The sequence below is a fragment of the Rhinolophus ferrumequinum genome, chromosome 18 (genome assembly GCF_004115265.2).
Source record: "Rhinolophus ferrumequinum isolate MPI-CBG mRhiFer1 chromosome 18, mRhiFer1_v1.p, whole genome shotgun sequence".
Classification (NCBI taxonomy): Eukaryota; Metazoa; Chordata; class Mammalia; order Chiroptera; family Rhinolophidae; genus Rhinolophus; species Rhinolophus ferrumequinum.
The window spans coordinates 59,247,437-59,261,044 of NC_046301.1; the positions used below are offsets into that span (position 1 = coordinate 59,247,437).

The following is a 13,608-nucleotide window of genomic DNA, read 5'->3' on the forward strand; positions in this document are numbered from 1 at the left end:
CTGGGCAGAAAGAAGGGAGCTGAACAGGGCCCGTTGACTGGCCCACGACTAGGCTCCCACCTGTGCATCCGTCCCCCACCCAGGCAAGGAGCCAACCATCTGCTCACCTGGTCACTGGTCTTCTCTGACTCAGATGAGCTTTCTGAGTTCTCCTCCTCAGATGGGGACATGCTGGCCTGATCCAGGTCGCTGGAGGTCTTCCGGGCTCGTTTTGAAACCGACATCTGCAGGGGGAGCAGTCCAAACAGATCAGCCTGTGTGCTTGGCAGGGCCATCTCCCACCTGACCCCTCTCAGCCCAGGAAAGAGCTGAGGTTCAGGAATCTTTGCGGGGGGAGCAGGGACCCTTTGACAATCTGATAAAAACCAGGGATCTTGAACCTTGAGGACATTATGCTGAGTGAAATCAGCCAGTCACTGAAGGACAAATACTGTGTGATCCCACTCAAAGGAGGTCCCAGAGGAGTCAGATTCACAGAGAAAGAGTGGATGGTGGTGCCCGGGGCTGGAGGAGGGGCGGGGAGTGAGTGTTTAATGGGGACAGAGTGTCAGTTTGGGAAGGTGGGAAGTTCCAGAGATGATGGTGGGGATGGTTGCACAAAAATGTGAATGTGCTTAATGCCACCGAGCTGTGCATTTAAAAACGGTTAAAATGGTACATTTTATGTTACATGTATTTTATTAAGATAAAAAGAAAAGAAAAAAGGGAAACACCAAACCAGAGATCCTTTGCTTAGAAAAACATGTATGCACATACATATTTTGGAAAAAGAGATGGTGGTTGCTATTTTGAATGTACTAAATGCCACTGAGCTGCACACTTTAGAATGGTTAACTGGTGTATCAATCTCACCTCAATAAAAGAAATTCTATACACATACACACGCACACAATTCTGAATTCAGTTTCAGGGATTCATGGACTGACGCCCACCCAAAGAAGCCAACTTAAGAGTTCTTATACAGGAAGAGAGGAAGCATAGAGAACTGAGCTTCAGAAATAGGTCTCTGCCCAGTGACAACCAGTCCTTCCTATTGGGGCATCTGTTTACTTATAAAGCATTTTGCCTCTATTTTGTCACAACTGACAGACTCGTTTCTTCTTTTAAAAACTGCTTCCGGAGCATGTCCCTGCTCCATGCCCTTTCCAAGGCCAGGGTGAACTGTGTCCCCCTAAAAGTCCTATGTTGTAGCCTGACCCCTGGTACCTCAGCATGTGACTGTATTTGGAGATGGGGGTCTTTACAGAGGGAATAAGTTAAAACGAGGTCACCTGGGTGGGCCCTGATCCAATCTGACTGGCGTCCTTAGAAGAGGCGATCAGGACCCAGACTCGTAGATGGAAGAGCACGTGAGCACACGGGAGAAGACGGCATGTGCACGCCAAGGAGCGAGGCCTCAGGAGAAACCAGCCCTGCCCACACCTTGATCTGACTTCCAGCCGCCAGAACGATGAGAAAAGAAGTGCCCGTGTGTAAACCACCCAGTCTGAGACACTTTGTTATGGCGGCCCGAGCAAATCCGATGCCTGGTGACGTGTCAATGAGCGATGAGGCCCCTGTTCTCATGCCACTTATCTCGTCAGGAGACACAGAAACATTAAGTAAGGGTCTGAGAGAAGAGTCCGTCCTGTGGAGCGCAACGGGGAGCGCCTTACAGGGGTGGCGGGAGAAAGCCGCTGAGAGGCCTGCGGGATGGGGCACGACCAGTGAAGGGAGGAGTTTCCTGGGCCAAGAAACAGTAAGTGCAAAGCCCCTGCGGTGGAAGGAAGCTTGGCATTTTCAAAGCTGTGAAAGGAGGTTGGGGTGGCTGGCAAGCAGTGCTGAGTCAGAATGCCCAGCTCAGCTCCCCTCCCACCAGGGCCCTGGGCACGAGGCCTCCACGAGGGGGGATGGCAGGGCTCTGCTATCAGACCCTGAGAAAAGGAGGTCCTCTACGGGGTCACTGAAAACAGGATGATTTTGAAGACCACAGCCCCCGACGGATCGGGAAATGGAGCATGGAAGATGCCAGTGTGGCAGGGTTACGAGTAAAAAGGTCTTTTAAATTCTTCCTCAGGATTGTTAAAATGTGTTATAATAATAAGAACTTACAGTTACTTAATGCAAAGTTAGCGAAAAACACCTGAACATATGCTGACCTATAAACAGTGATTTCTAAGGGGGGCTTGGGGGTGCATTCATTTTCTATATATTTCTGTTTAACTTTTCTAACAACAGAAGTAACAGGGAATTTTAAAAAACAATACAAGGAGGGGTGGCAGGTTAGCTCAGTTGGTTAGAGCATGGTGCTAATAACACCAAGGTTGCTGGTTCAATCTCCACATGTGCCACTGTGAGCTGCGCCCTCTTTAAAAACAACAAAAAAACAACTCAAGGCATAAATCATAAAAAGCTGCGAGGAAAACTAAATGCCCAACACTCTTAATATATTGGTTAGAATTCATCCACATCATAGACTACTTCTCAACCCCTGACACCTGCACCTTGAATTATTATTTCATGACAAGGAAACGCTTATAATTATTAGGTGGGGGAAAAAAGCAAGACACATATTATTTGTACATAATGCCAATTCTGTACTACACACATCCACACACCATGTGAGGCACACAAATCACAGAAATACATTAAGGATGTTTCCAGTCCTTGGTGCAGAAACCCCTCAGATAGTGTGGGTATTTTCTACTAGCTCCTTTATGATTTTTGCGTCTTCGAGCTTATTTACAATGAGTATGGTTTATTGTCATTGGAACCAAAAACAGAATTATTTTTAAAAATAATAAAAAGAGTGCCTTACTCTAGTCAAAAGAATCTGCTGCAAGATCCTGGTCTTTTCATTCTGTACCTAAATATTTAGAAGCAGTCAAAAGGCAACGGAGGAAAAATAAAGGCAGGAAAGAGAACAGATCCAAGAAAATTGAAAATATACATCCACACAAAAACGCGTATGTGAACGTTCACAGCAACATTATTTATAATGCCCAAAAAGTGAAGACAACCCAAATGGCCATCAACAGATGAATAGACAAAATGTGGTCCATCCATCCAAACATGTATTACTCGGCTGTGAAAAGGAGGGAGGCGCCGACACTCGCCACAGCCTGGATGGACCTGAACACACGGGGCTCATGAGAGAAGCCAGACACACAAGGCCACACAGTGTGAGTCCACTTACAGGAAATGTCCAGAACAGGCATGTGCACAGATAGGACGTGGGTTCGTAGCCATTAGGGGCTGGGGAGGGGGTGGGGAGTGAGTGCTGATGGGGACGGGGCTGCTTTTGTGGTGTGATGGGATATTCCGGAATTAGACAGTGGTGACGTCTGTTTATGTACTGAATATACTTAATGCCACTGAATTGTAGTGAATATACGTAATACCACTGAATTGTATACTTTGAAAGGCTAAATTTCATGGTATGTGAATGATATCTCAATTTTTTGAAAAATGCATGTTGAAAAAATAAAGTCAGGAAAGGGAGAGTAGGCTGCAGGATGCGAGCTCAGGGTGGGAGGAGGAAGAGCTGGGGTATCACTGGGCTGCCCCCCCCCACTCCTACCTTCACGGCCGCTGTCTTGCGTTTCAGGCCACTGTTCTCACTGCTCTTGTCCGAGTCTGACTCACTCTCCATCCTGTCACTCGTCGCTGTGGCAGTTACAGCTGTGACAGCCATGACCCCTCGGTCTTCGTCATCCTCACTCTCGCCCGCCGGGTCAGCTTCGGGGGCTTCGCTGTCAGAAGAACTCACCGGCTAGAGGATGGGGGGCAGAGACCTAGTGTCACCCCAGGCTTGGGTGGATCTCTCAACCAGGACAGCGGCCCGGAGGACAGCGCCCCTGGCGGCGGGTTCTCCAATGTCAGGGTCCAGCCTCCTCGCTTTCCCAATGGGGGAACTGAGGCCCAGAAAGACCAGGGAACTGAGGTGGGAGGTTGAAATGGACAGGTGTGTGGTGAACACTAAGATTCAAGCACTGTGGGATTCAACGCCAAACCCTGGGCAAGTTTCTGTGCCTCAGTTTCCACATCGGAGCAATGGGAATGCCACCACTTTGGCCTCACAGGGCGATGGCAAGGATGAGACACAAGTGGCATATGATGTACGTAGGACAGTGCCCAGACTGGCAAGAGGTCCTCAAGGCTTTATTATTATTAGTAGTAGTAGTATTCTCATAATTATGAGGAAGCCAACCTCTGGGCTTGAACTTCAAGGCACGATAATTTCTGTTTTACCCAAATTGCCCGCTCAGGCAGTGAAAGCCACAAGGACAGCAAACACTCATATGGCGCTGCTTCTATGTGAGCCACATGCCAGGCTCACTGACACACTCAGTCACTGTCTGTGGGCAGATGCTGGGTGCCAGGCACTGTGCTAGGTAGGTGGTGAGCGCACAGATGTGAACAGGGCATGGTCCCTGCCCCTGGGGAGCTTACAGTCTAGTGGGCGAGACTGACCATAGCCACTTACACCGATCAATGTCACATCGTGGTGATGGGCAGAAAGAAAAACATCAGTAGGTGGGTGGGAAGGAATCAGCGAGAGGTGAGTGCAAAGCATGGGAGTACTGTGCGGTCAGGGACCCTCAGAGGGTGTGGCATTTTAGTTGCGGGGTCGTTCCAGCATGCAAAAGGACAGGGGCTAGACGCATTCGGGAAAGCAGGACTGGCATGAGTGAAGGTCCCCGAAGGAACCTGGAGAGGTCGCTGTGGCGGGGCACAGCAAGGGAGAAGCAAGCGGCAGGAGAGAACCTGCGGGGTTAGACTGGGCCGCATCATGCAGGAGTTCTTGAGGCTCAAGATCAGGCAGATGGCATAATGACAGTCAGGTCATAGGGCTTTCTCAGGTCCCTTTCTGAACTTGTTCTGGATGTTTCATGTTTGTGGGAGGAAAATGGATGGGCCCCGGTTGTATTCAGCCATCATTCACTCATCCAATGAACGTCACGGAATACCTACTCTGTGCCCGGCCCTGTGCTGGGTGCTGGGGCTAGAGACGAGTTAGACAGGGTCCCTGCCCTCGGGGAGCTCACAGTCTAATGGGGAGACAGACAAGTAAACGCAGTTACTACACAGCATGGGGGCGGGGAGGCACCGCTACCGCTCCTGGGCACACAGCCAAGTTCAGGTGTAAAATCTGAAAGGGTTACTTCACGATATGTTCTTCTTTTCTAAATCACTGTTTTTTGTTTTGTTGTGTTGTGTTTTTTTAAGAAAGAAAGAGATTAAGATTCTAAAAAGTCACATTCTCTGGAAACAGCCCAAATGTCTATCTACTCATGAATAAATAAAATGTGGGATAGCTATGGGATGGAATACTACTGTCGTAGAAAGGAGTGACGCCGACAGGCTGCAACGTGGATGGACTTGAACACATGCTCAGTGAGAGAAGTCAGACACAAAGGACCAAATGCATGATTCCATTTCTATGCAATGTCCAGAATACGCGAATTCATTGAAAAAGAAAAGTTGATTAGTAGTCCCTCGGATTGGGGGGAGGAGAGAATTGAGGGTGACTGCTAACGCAGAGGGGGTTTCTTTGTGAGGTGACGGGAATGTTCTGGAATTAGATAGTAGTGATGGTTGCATAACACTGTAAACGTACTAAAAGCCACTCTAGTGTATACTTTAAAATGATGAATTTTGTTATATGAATTTCACCCCAATTAAAAAAAATAAAAAGACATTACAAAAAAAAGAAAGCCACATTCTCCTGGTGTGATGGTAGTCAGGGTTCAGTGGACGGGAGCAAGGCATGCACAATGGCCAAGAGAAAAGCAAGGACGACCAAAGGGACATGAGGGGACTCGAGAGGAGTCTCCAGGCCTGTGCCAACGGTACACACGAAATGAGATGAGCATGAGGAGCACAGGGAAGCAGCTGGGTGGCCGGGAAGAGGGAGGAGGGAGGAGGGGACATGAGCAGAGGCTGAGGCCAGGTCTCGGCAGCACGTCAGAGTAGAAACGCACAGAAGAGAATGGAAATGTGGGAGGAGAAAGGTGGGTGCCACTGAACTGGGTACAGCAACACCAGGGGAGAGGCTGGGGCGGGGGGAGGAAATGGAGAGGCCGGAAAGGGACTTGGTCAGTCATTCCTCCCTATTCCTTGCTCACTCATGTATAAAGCCATGTTCCAAAGATGAAGAAAGGGGAGGGGAGAGGAGGGGAGTCCTGAGCCCGCCCAGCCTTCACCTTATTTAACAGACAAGGAAAAAAATGAGAACCAGGTGTAGACAGGACCTGGCAGATCAGCACCAATCCCCTTGTCACCCTTGAGTCACTGCGACCAAGGGCCCTTAGGCAGAGTGCAGGGCCTTGGCTGTTTGACAAGATTAAAAGTGGAACTCAAAGTAGGCCAAGCCCCAAACCAAAAATGCTAGAAGAATCACGCCTTCCCCCTTCATGGTGGTGGGTTTCTATCACTCCTTCCTCCAGGGAGGAGCACCACTGGTGAATAGAGGAGGCAGACGCTCTCCCTCATTTGTCACTTGGAGAGTAAGTGGCAGACTGGCAGGTCCAGAGAGCTTTGGTAGGGGAAAGGGTGAGCATCACAGCAGTTAGGAGCCAGCGTTAGTCAGATGCAAACCAGCACACACCAAGCTCGTCATCCTTCTGTGTATCGGATGGGAGCTGTCATTCTCATTTTGCAGAAGAGGGAAAAGGAGGTGTGACAACTCATGATCGCATAGCAAAGAAGTGACAGAGCCGGGGTGCAACGCAGGTCTGCCTTGGCCGCTAAGCCTGGGCCCTGCACACAGCTGGTGCTTATTAAATCTCTTCTCGCTTCTGTCAAGCTCTTGACCAACTGTTATCTGATTTGTGCCTCTACAGCCTGGTCAGGTAATTGGGACAAATGGGCATGGTCCTCGACTGGGGAAACCGAGTCTCTGGGAAGGTAAGTGACTCGCCCTACACTGTGATTATGGGTAAAGCAGAACTCTGATCTGGGGTTGGCCCATGGGACCTGACTGTCTGCAGGCAAAGTTTTGGAATATCTGATCCAGGTGAAGTCTGGGGGACGGGAATGCTGGCAGCACCGAGAGGAACCAGGAAATAAAAGCCGAGAGCCATCCAACGTCCAAGCCCAACCATCCCGACACCCCGGGGTTGAGGGCGTGAGATGAACGCTCATTTCTCTCACCGATTTAACGGATCAGGTGACTGAGATAGAAAGGGAAGGTCAAGTCCAGCCTGGCCTCCTCATTCCCAACTACCACCCTGCACTTACTGTGAGACTGTACTAGGTGGCTGCCACTGGATTCTGCCAACAACCCTACGAGAGGCTGGTACGACAATGGTCCTGTTTTAGATGAGGAAACTCATGCTCAGAGGGGTGACGGCAACTCCCAAGGTACATGATGAGACAGTGATCGAGCCAGGACTTGAACCCAGGTCCAGGCGCCCACACAGCAGGGCTCTTAACCCCAGGTGCCATTGGGCAGAGGTTATTCTCTTCTGGGCCCTCCTCCCCCAGACCCCCACCACGGCTTGTATTGGCTGGAGGGAAAAGAATTCAGTCTGGGAAGTGGAAGGCCTGGGTTTTAGTCCCAGCTCAGCTATAACCAGCTTGAGAACCTTGGACAGGTCCTCTTACCTCTTCCTCTAGCGGTGACCAGGATATATTAACTGGGATCCTTCTAGGTCAGTGGTTCTCAACCAGGGGTGATTTTGTTCCCCAGGGGGCATTTGACAATGTCTAACATTCTGACTATCAACGTGGGGTACTTGTGGCATTAAGTACATGGGGGCCAGGGATGCTGTTCAACACCCCAAGGTGCCCAGGACGTCCACCCACAGAGAAGGATCCAGCCCCCCATGTTGACAAACCCTGGTCTGGGTCTAAGAGGTCTCAGATTCTAGCTGGATCCCTCTGGGCAATCAAGCAAACTCGCTGGACCTTAGCTCGCTCATGTGCAAAATGGTGAAGATGCTACCGACCCACTCCACTCAAGATTACTGTGTGAAGCAAAGGACAGGAAGTTGGAGCCACACTGGTCGACCACTTTCCACCTCCTGGCCTGGCAGGGGATGTGGGAACAGGCCTTGCCGGACACTCCCGATGGGATCACCAGTGAGCTAAGGCAGCCAAACGCACGAGGCTGTTCTCTGCGTGCTGACATGGACCGCTGTCAAGATATATCATTTAGAGAATTAAGCAAAATAAAGAATTATATGCTGGGGAAAAAAAGCAATACAGAGTTTTAGAATAAAAGATCTTGGAAAGATATATAAGGAACTGGTGGCTGTGGCTGTCTTAAGAGGAAATGGAGGGGGCCGGCCCGGTGGCTCAGGCGGTTGGAGCTCCGTGCTCCTAACTCTGAAGGCTGCCAGTTCGATTCCCACATGGGCCAGTGGGCTCTCAACCACAAAGTTGCCGGTTTGATTCCTCAACTCCCGCAAAGGATGGTGGGTTGTGCCCCCTGCAACTAGTAATGGCAACTGGACCTGGAGCTGAGCTGCGCCCTCCACAGCTAAGACTGAAAGGAAAACAACTTGACTTGGAAAAAAAGTCCTGGAAGTACATACGATTCCCCAATAAAGTCCTGTTCCCCTTCCCCCCAAAAAAAATCTTTAAAAAAAAAAAAAAGAGGAAATGGAAACAGAGTGACTGGAAGGCAGGACCGACTTTTCACTGCACACTCCTTTTGTACTTTTTCAATTCTGTACCACAAGTCTGCAGTCCCACTCGAAATGTAAAAATAAACTACAAACTTCAAGGATGCAAAAAGAGACTGCTCAGGTACCTATAAAGTGATGCTTCTAAAAAGCCCATGGACTGGCTCCATCAGAAGTATCTATAATAATGCGTGGGAAGAAACACCCCCCAGTTCCCAGGCCTCAGCCCTAAACTACTACACCGAAACATCTAGGAGTGGGGCCAGGGATCTACATTTTAAACCGATGCTCCATTTGGAGGCACAGACTGGTTAGAGAACCAAACAACAGTGCTAAGCTCTCACACCCAGAGCTACTTCTCCACTTGGGGAGTCTGTACGGGGCTGCTTTAATGTCAAGGTCACACCATTTTTGAGTTTTGTGTCCTCAAAGGTAGGTATCTATGTGGTACTTAGCAAGCTGTGTGTGTGCAATAAATATGAAATGGTGCGACGATTCACCAGGAGGCAATAAGCATAGGGTGTAACCAAGCGGAACTTGAGCTGGGGCCAGAAAAGGATCTCATGAAAACCCAACCACCTAAAGATCTTCCGATCCTTTTACCCAAGTCAGGGACATGCAAAGCACAGGGAGAGGGCAGGTATCAAAGCAGGGGACCTCCGCCTCCCAGACCCATCACGGGAGGTAAAAGTCTAATGCCTCCAACATTTACTAAACGTGAGCCTGGTCCATCTGTTGAGTGAATCCCAAATTCTGGGCCGTGAGCACCTGGGAGGCAAGAAGTACATCTGAGTCACCTTGGATCCTGGTCCCTAGTACAGCATGTGGCACGCGGCAGGTGTCGATACCGGAATGTACGCTGGATCAGTGGGTGGACAGAGCCACGGGAGAAGCACACCCAAGACCATCTCAAGACTGGACGTTTTCTCAAGCATCTCAAGACATCTCAAGCAGGACCAGGTCGCACAGAACTACTGTCCTTCGCACACACAAACCGGACCCTGTCGGACTCCTGCTTCCCGCCCCGCAGACTGTGCCGGAGGTCCTTTTCCTCCCTACCAGCCAAGCTCTGGCCCCTCCGGTTGGTTCACTCCCAGCCTACCTCAAGCCCACCGCTCCTGAGGCCAGGCTGCTCCACCTCCCCGTACCACCAACAGAAACCCCAAAAGCGGTGGCTAACAGAGCAGAGATCTCTGGACCAGTCTCCCTTTACCTGCACCTTACCCCAAACTACTCAGAGCAAGGCCCCCCTAGGCCAACCTTCCACCATCTTCCATAAGTTTTTATGAATGTAACTTCAACTTTTCTAAATGCTTTCCTTTCCCCGAATGTTTCCAGACATCGATCTGTCACTGAGATGTCATCTCTGGGGTTCTTGGCATTTTTTTCCCACCTAAGCAAGAACTCTCACATCTACTAACTGCTGCCTATTTCCGAGTCTAAACTCTGGCAGTAATGGCAGAAGTGGGGGTTGTTACTGAAAGGAAAAAAAAACCGTTTTCCTCGGAAAACAAAAGGTTTTATAAAAGCTCCAACAACTCTGTTATAAATTCAGGCTCATCTCAGTGCAGTGGGTCTCACCAGGGGTGAGCCTGAACCCCTCCACCTCACCCAGGGGACACTAGGACATGCTTGGTTGTCACAACTGGGGTGCGGAGGGTGCTCCTGGCATCAAGGGGGTTGGGGCCAGAAATGCTGCTCAACACTCCACAGTGTCCCAATTGTCAGCACTACCAAGGGCAAGAGCCCTGCCCCAGAGGCCTTTCCTTTTTCTATGAGACACGCTGAGGCTACCGCTGGTCCCCAGTGCACGCAAGTACCACCTAGCCTGGACTTGGCAGAACCCGCGCCAGCCGGCCCCCACCCCCAGGAACTCACCAGAGGGGCGCTGTAGCTGGCGTGGGGATTGTTCTGGATCTCCCACAGTCCTTCATTGAAGCCTTTCCTCTTGTTGGGTTTCCCGTACTTATCTTTCCACTTGTCGTAGGGAAATAGGTCCTTGGGTCCCAGGAAGGCTCTGGAGAGAAGAACCATGGCCGGTCCCAGATGAGCCAGGTCACCCCGGGAGGCGCCAGTAGGGAAAAATCAAGCCCAGCAGGGGACACTTACGTTTCATGTGTTCCAAAGAAGAAGATGGGGTACTTGTTGGGTGGGGGCTTCACGGCCCCGTCAGCGATGTCATCAATCTGCAGTGAGAGGCCAGTAAGGGGGCAGCTGGGGGGGCGGGGCAGCTTCACTCACTGACCCAGGAAATCACCCAGAAACCAGCCAAGTTACTTGGGGCAAAGCATGCCAGGAGGAGGGGTTTTAACTTAGGAAGATGTATCACCTTCCACTGGGGCATCTGCATTTTTCTATTCACCCCCTCTCCCCCCACCAGGGTGCTCTCTCTACCTCCATGGTAGGTGCTTCACCTGAGCAAAGCCAAAAATGGTCCTCTGAGCAGCAAAGGGGTGGGGCCAAGCTTAGCTTCTCTGAACTCCCAAGGACCCTCCCACTGGACTCCCTCCCTAAGAGGTCATCGCGTGGCTGGGTTTCCCAGAGGCTGCAGCTGGCAGCTCCAAAGATGCAGAGGCTGGGGGGTGGGCTGCAGGAGACAGGCCCTGAGCATCCAGGAAGTCCCACCCTCTCCCTACAGGCCCATGGGCTCCGGCAGCTGTCAGTCACCTCCCCACAGGAGGACAGCAGCCCCTCCACTTCCAATCAGGTGCTTGGAAATGTTCAGGGCTTAAGAAAGCCGACTAGAGAAGGGGCGGAGAAGAGGGAGAAGCTGGTACTCTGGAAAGAAGGGAAGTGCCCATAAAGTTTCATCGCTCTGGTATCCCCCAAGAGAATAAGAGTGAGCAAATCAGGTTAGAGTGGGTTCTCTGGTCCCCATTAGTTCCTTACCATCCTCTTCAACGCCTGGGATCTGGTGGCTGCCGGGATCCCCCTGCTCCACCCCCACCCCCCACCTTCCTTCCTCAGTTCCCCTCTGGGCTACTTTTTGAAGTCCGTGGCCCTGGGCTGTGGCCTCCTGCATCCATCCCAAGCATTCCACTCCCACACAGAAGCATCCCCAAACTCCATCACCCTGAGGCCCAGCCCAGCAGGACTTCCAGGCCATCGTCTGCTCTGGACTCAGCCAGGACCCACCTCTGAGCCTGAGGCCCAGACATCCCACCAGCTCCAGACTGCTTTCAGGGCTGCCTGGTCTGTGGTCCCTGAGCTTCCCGGCATGCTGTGGCAGCCTCCCTGCACCCCAACCCGCAACTCTGCTTGATGCCCTTCTGCTTACTTCCACCCAGAGGGAGGGAGGATTCGGGTGGAAATCTCTAGCCAACCCACAGGACTGCCCACGGCCCTCCTATTCAAGTCAAACCTTCAGCTTTATCCTTCCACTGCCCCTGATGCTGCACAGGCCTCGCACCGCCACCCCCCAAATTCCTTCTGTCCTACCATGCATATTCCACCGACCTCAGCCCTGGGGTGACTTTAGCCCCAAGACCTAGCGTTGACCATAACTTCCATATCCCTCTTCCACACTGCCTGAAATAGTGTCTAGAACTCCACTCTGCAGATCTGATAAGGGACCCCTGGCTCAGGACTACCCTTCACACCTGAACCCCTTGGATCATCTGGGTCCTGTGGATCCCAACTTCCTCCAAAGGGGATCCCCAAAGTTCCCTTGGCCCAGCCCCCTTCCCTTATACGCTCTCTCTTTTGGGTGTGAGCCCCGCATGGTGAGGGAGCTGGTATGTCTCATTCAAGCATCTGGGAAACCCATCGGACCCCAAGCTCTCCCTCCACCCCATACCCCAACCAACCTCCTCCACCAGGCTCTGGGTGGGGCACAGTGTTCCACAAACAAGTTTTATTCCAACCTCTGGTCCCTGATGCCCCGAGCATTATCAAACCGAGTCCTCTCAGATGCAGTGACCTTACGAACAGAGACCTCCAGCTACATGTCCAGCCCTGGCCTCTCTCAGCCTTGACTTTCAACCTTTCTCCCTTACTCTTCTCATCCCTTGCCACTCTCACACATGGCCCCCGTCCCCCAACCCCTCAAAACTTGGCTTCCCATGGCTTCCCCAGTACATTCCTTCAGTCTGGGGCACCCCTTTCCCATCAATTTGATCTCTTTCCTCAAATTCCATGTTCCTCAGCTCACACTCACCGACCGCCCTCAAACTTCAACCCTGCACCCTCAGGCCCCAGGTCCCTCAAACCCCACGTCCCTCAGTTCTGGGATCCTGAGGGCGCAGGTCCCCCAGGCCAGAGACTTCCAGACCTCAAGTACGCGGGTCCAGGCCCGGGGCCGCCCAGACCCTCGGCGTGCGGGTGCCCCAAGCCCAGGGTCCCTCAGACCGCCCCAAGGCTCCCAGAACCGGTCCCCCCCGCCCAGGTCTCCAGGCCCGGGACTCCCAGACACCCGGCGTGCGGGTACTTCAGGCCCCAGACCCCCAGACCTCCAGGCACGTGGGTCCCTCAGGCCAGAGGCCCCACAGACCCTCGACGCGCGGGTCCCTCAGGCCTGGGTCCCCTACTGCCCCACCCCCCACGCCTGGCACATCTCCCGCGCGGCCTCACCCGGGCCGGCCAGTGCGGGTAGCCCTTCATCTTGGCGAACACCAAGTCCCCGGGCTTGAAGGCGTGCGGCATGCTGGCGGCGGGAAGCCCAGGCCGCGGGAAGCGGCGGAGGCGGCTCTGGCAGCGGCGGCTCTGGCGGCTCTGGCGGCAGCGGCTGTGGCGGCGGCGGCGGCAGCGAGAGGCGAAGCTGGGGGCGGGAGCGGGGAGCGGAGAGGGCGGGAACGACCGCTCGGACAGCCGACCGGAGCGGGCTTATTGGGCTGCGCGCCGCCGGATGTCCCGCCCTCCGACCGTCACGGGCGGGGAATGCCGTCGCTCAGGGACACGTGCGGGGATAGAGGAGCGCGGAGACCAATGAGAAGAGGGGTTGGAGAAGAGCAAGTTAACGGGATTGGATAACGGGTAGAGCCAAGGGGCGTGACCCAGAGGC

At 52.6% G+C, this 13,608-nt stretch overlaps 1 protein-coding gene across 2 annotated transcripts in view; it reads right to left on the bottom strand.

Annotated features, from left to right (window-relative positions):
* The window catches only part of HDGFL2 (HDGF like 2), a 22,125-nt gene extending 8,731 nt beyond the window's left edge, over positions 1–13,394 (bottom strand). The window contains exons 1-5 of one of the 2 annotated variants that reach the window (XM_033133966.1): positions 13,179–13,250; positions 10,719–10,795; positions 10,488–10,626; positions 3,560–3,751; positions 108–224 (exon numbers count right to left, since the gene is read on the bottom strand). In XM_033133966.1, coding sequence (XP_032989857.1) covers positions 108–224; positions 3,560–3,751; positions 10,488–10,626; positions 10,719–10,795; positions 13,179–13,250 — 597 coding nt within the window. Of the gene's footprint in view, positions 1–107; positions 225–3,559; positions 3,752–10,487; positions 10,627–10,718; positions 10,796–13,178 lie in introns of both variants that reach the window. The other variant, XM_033133965.1, reaches the window with a different exon arrangement.
* Positions 13,395–13,608: the final 214 nt, after the last annotated feature.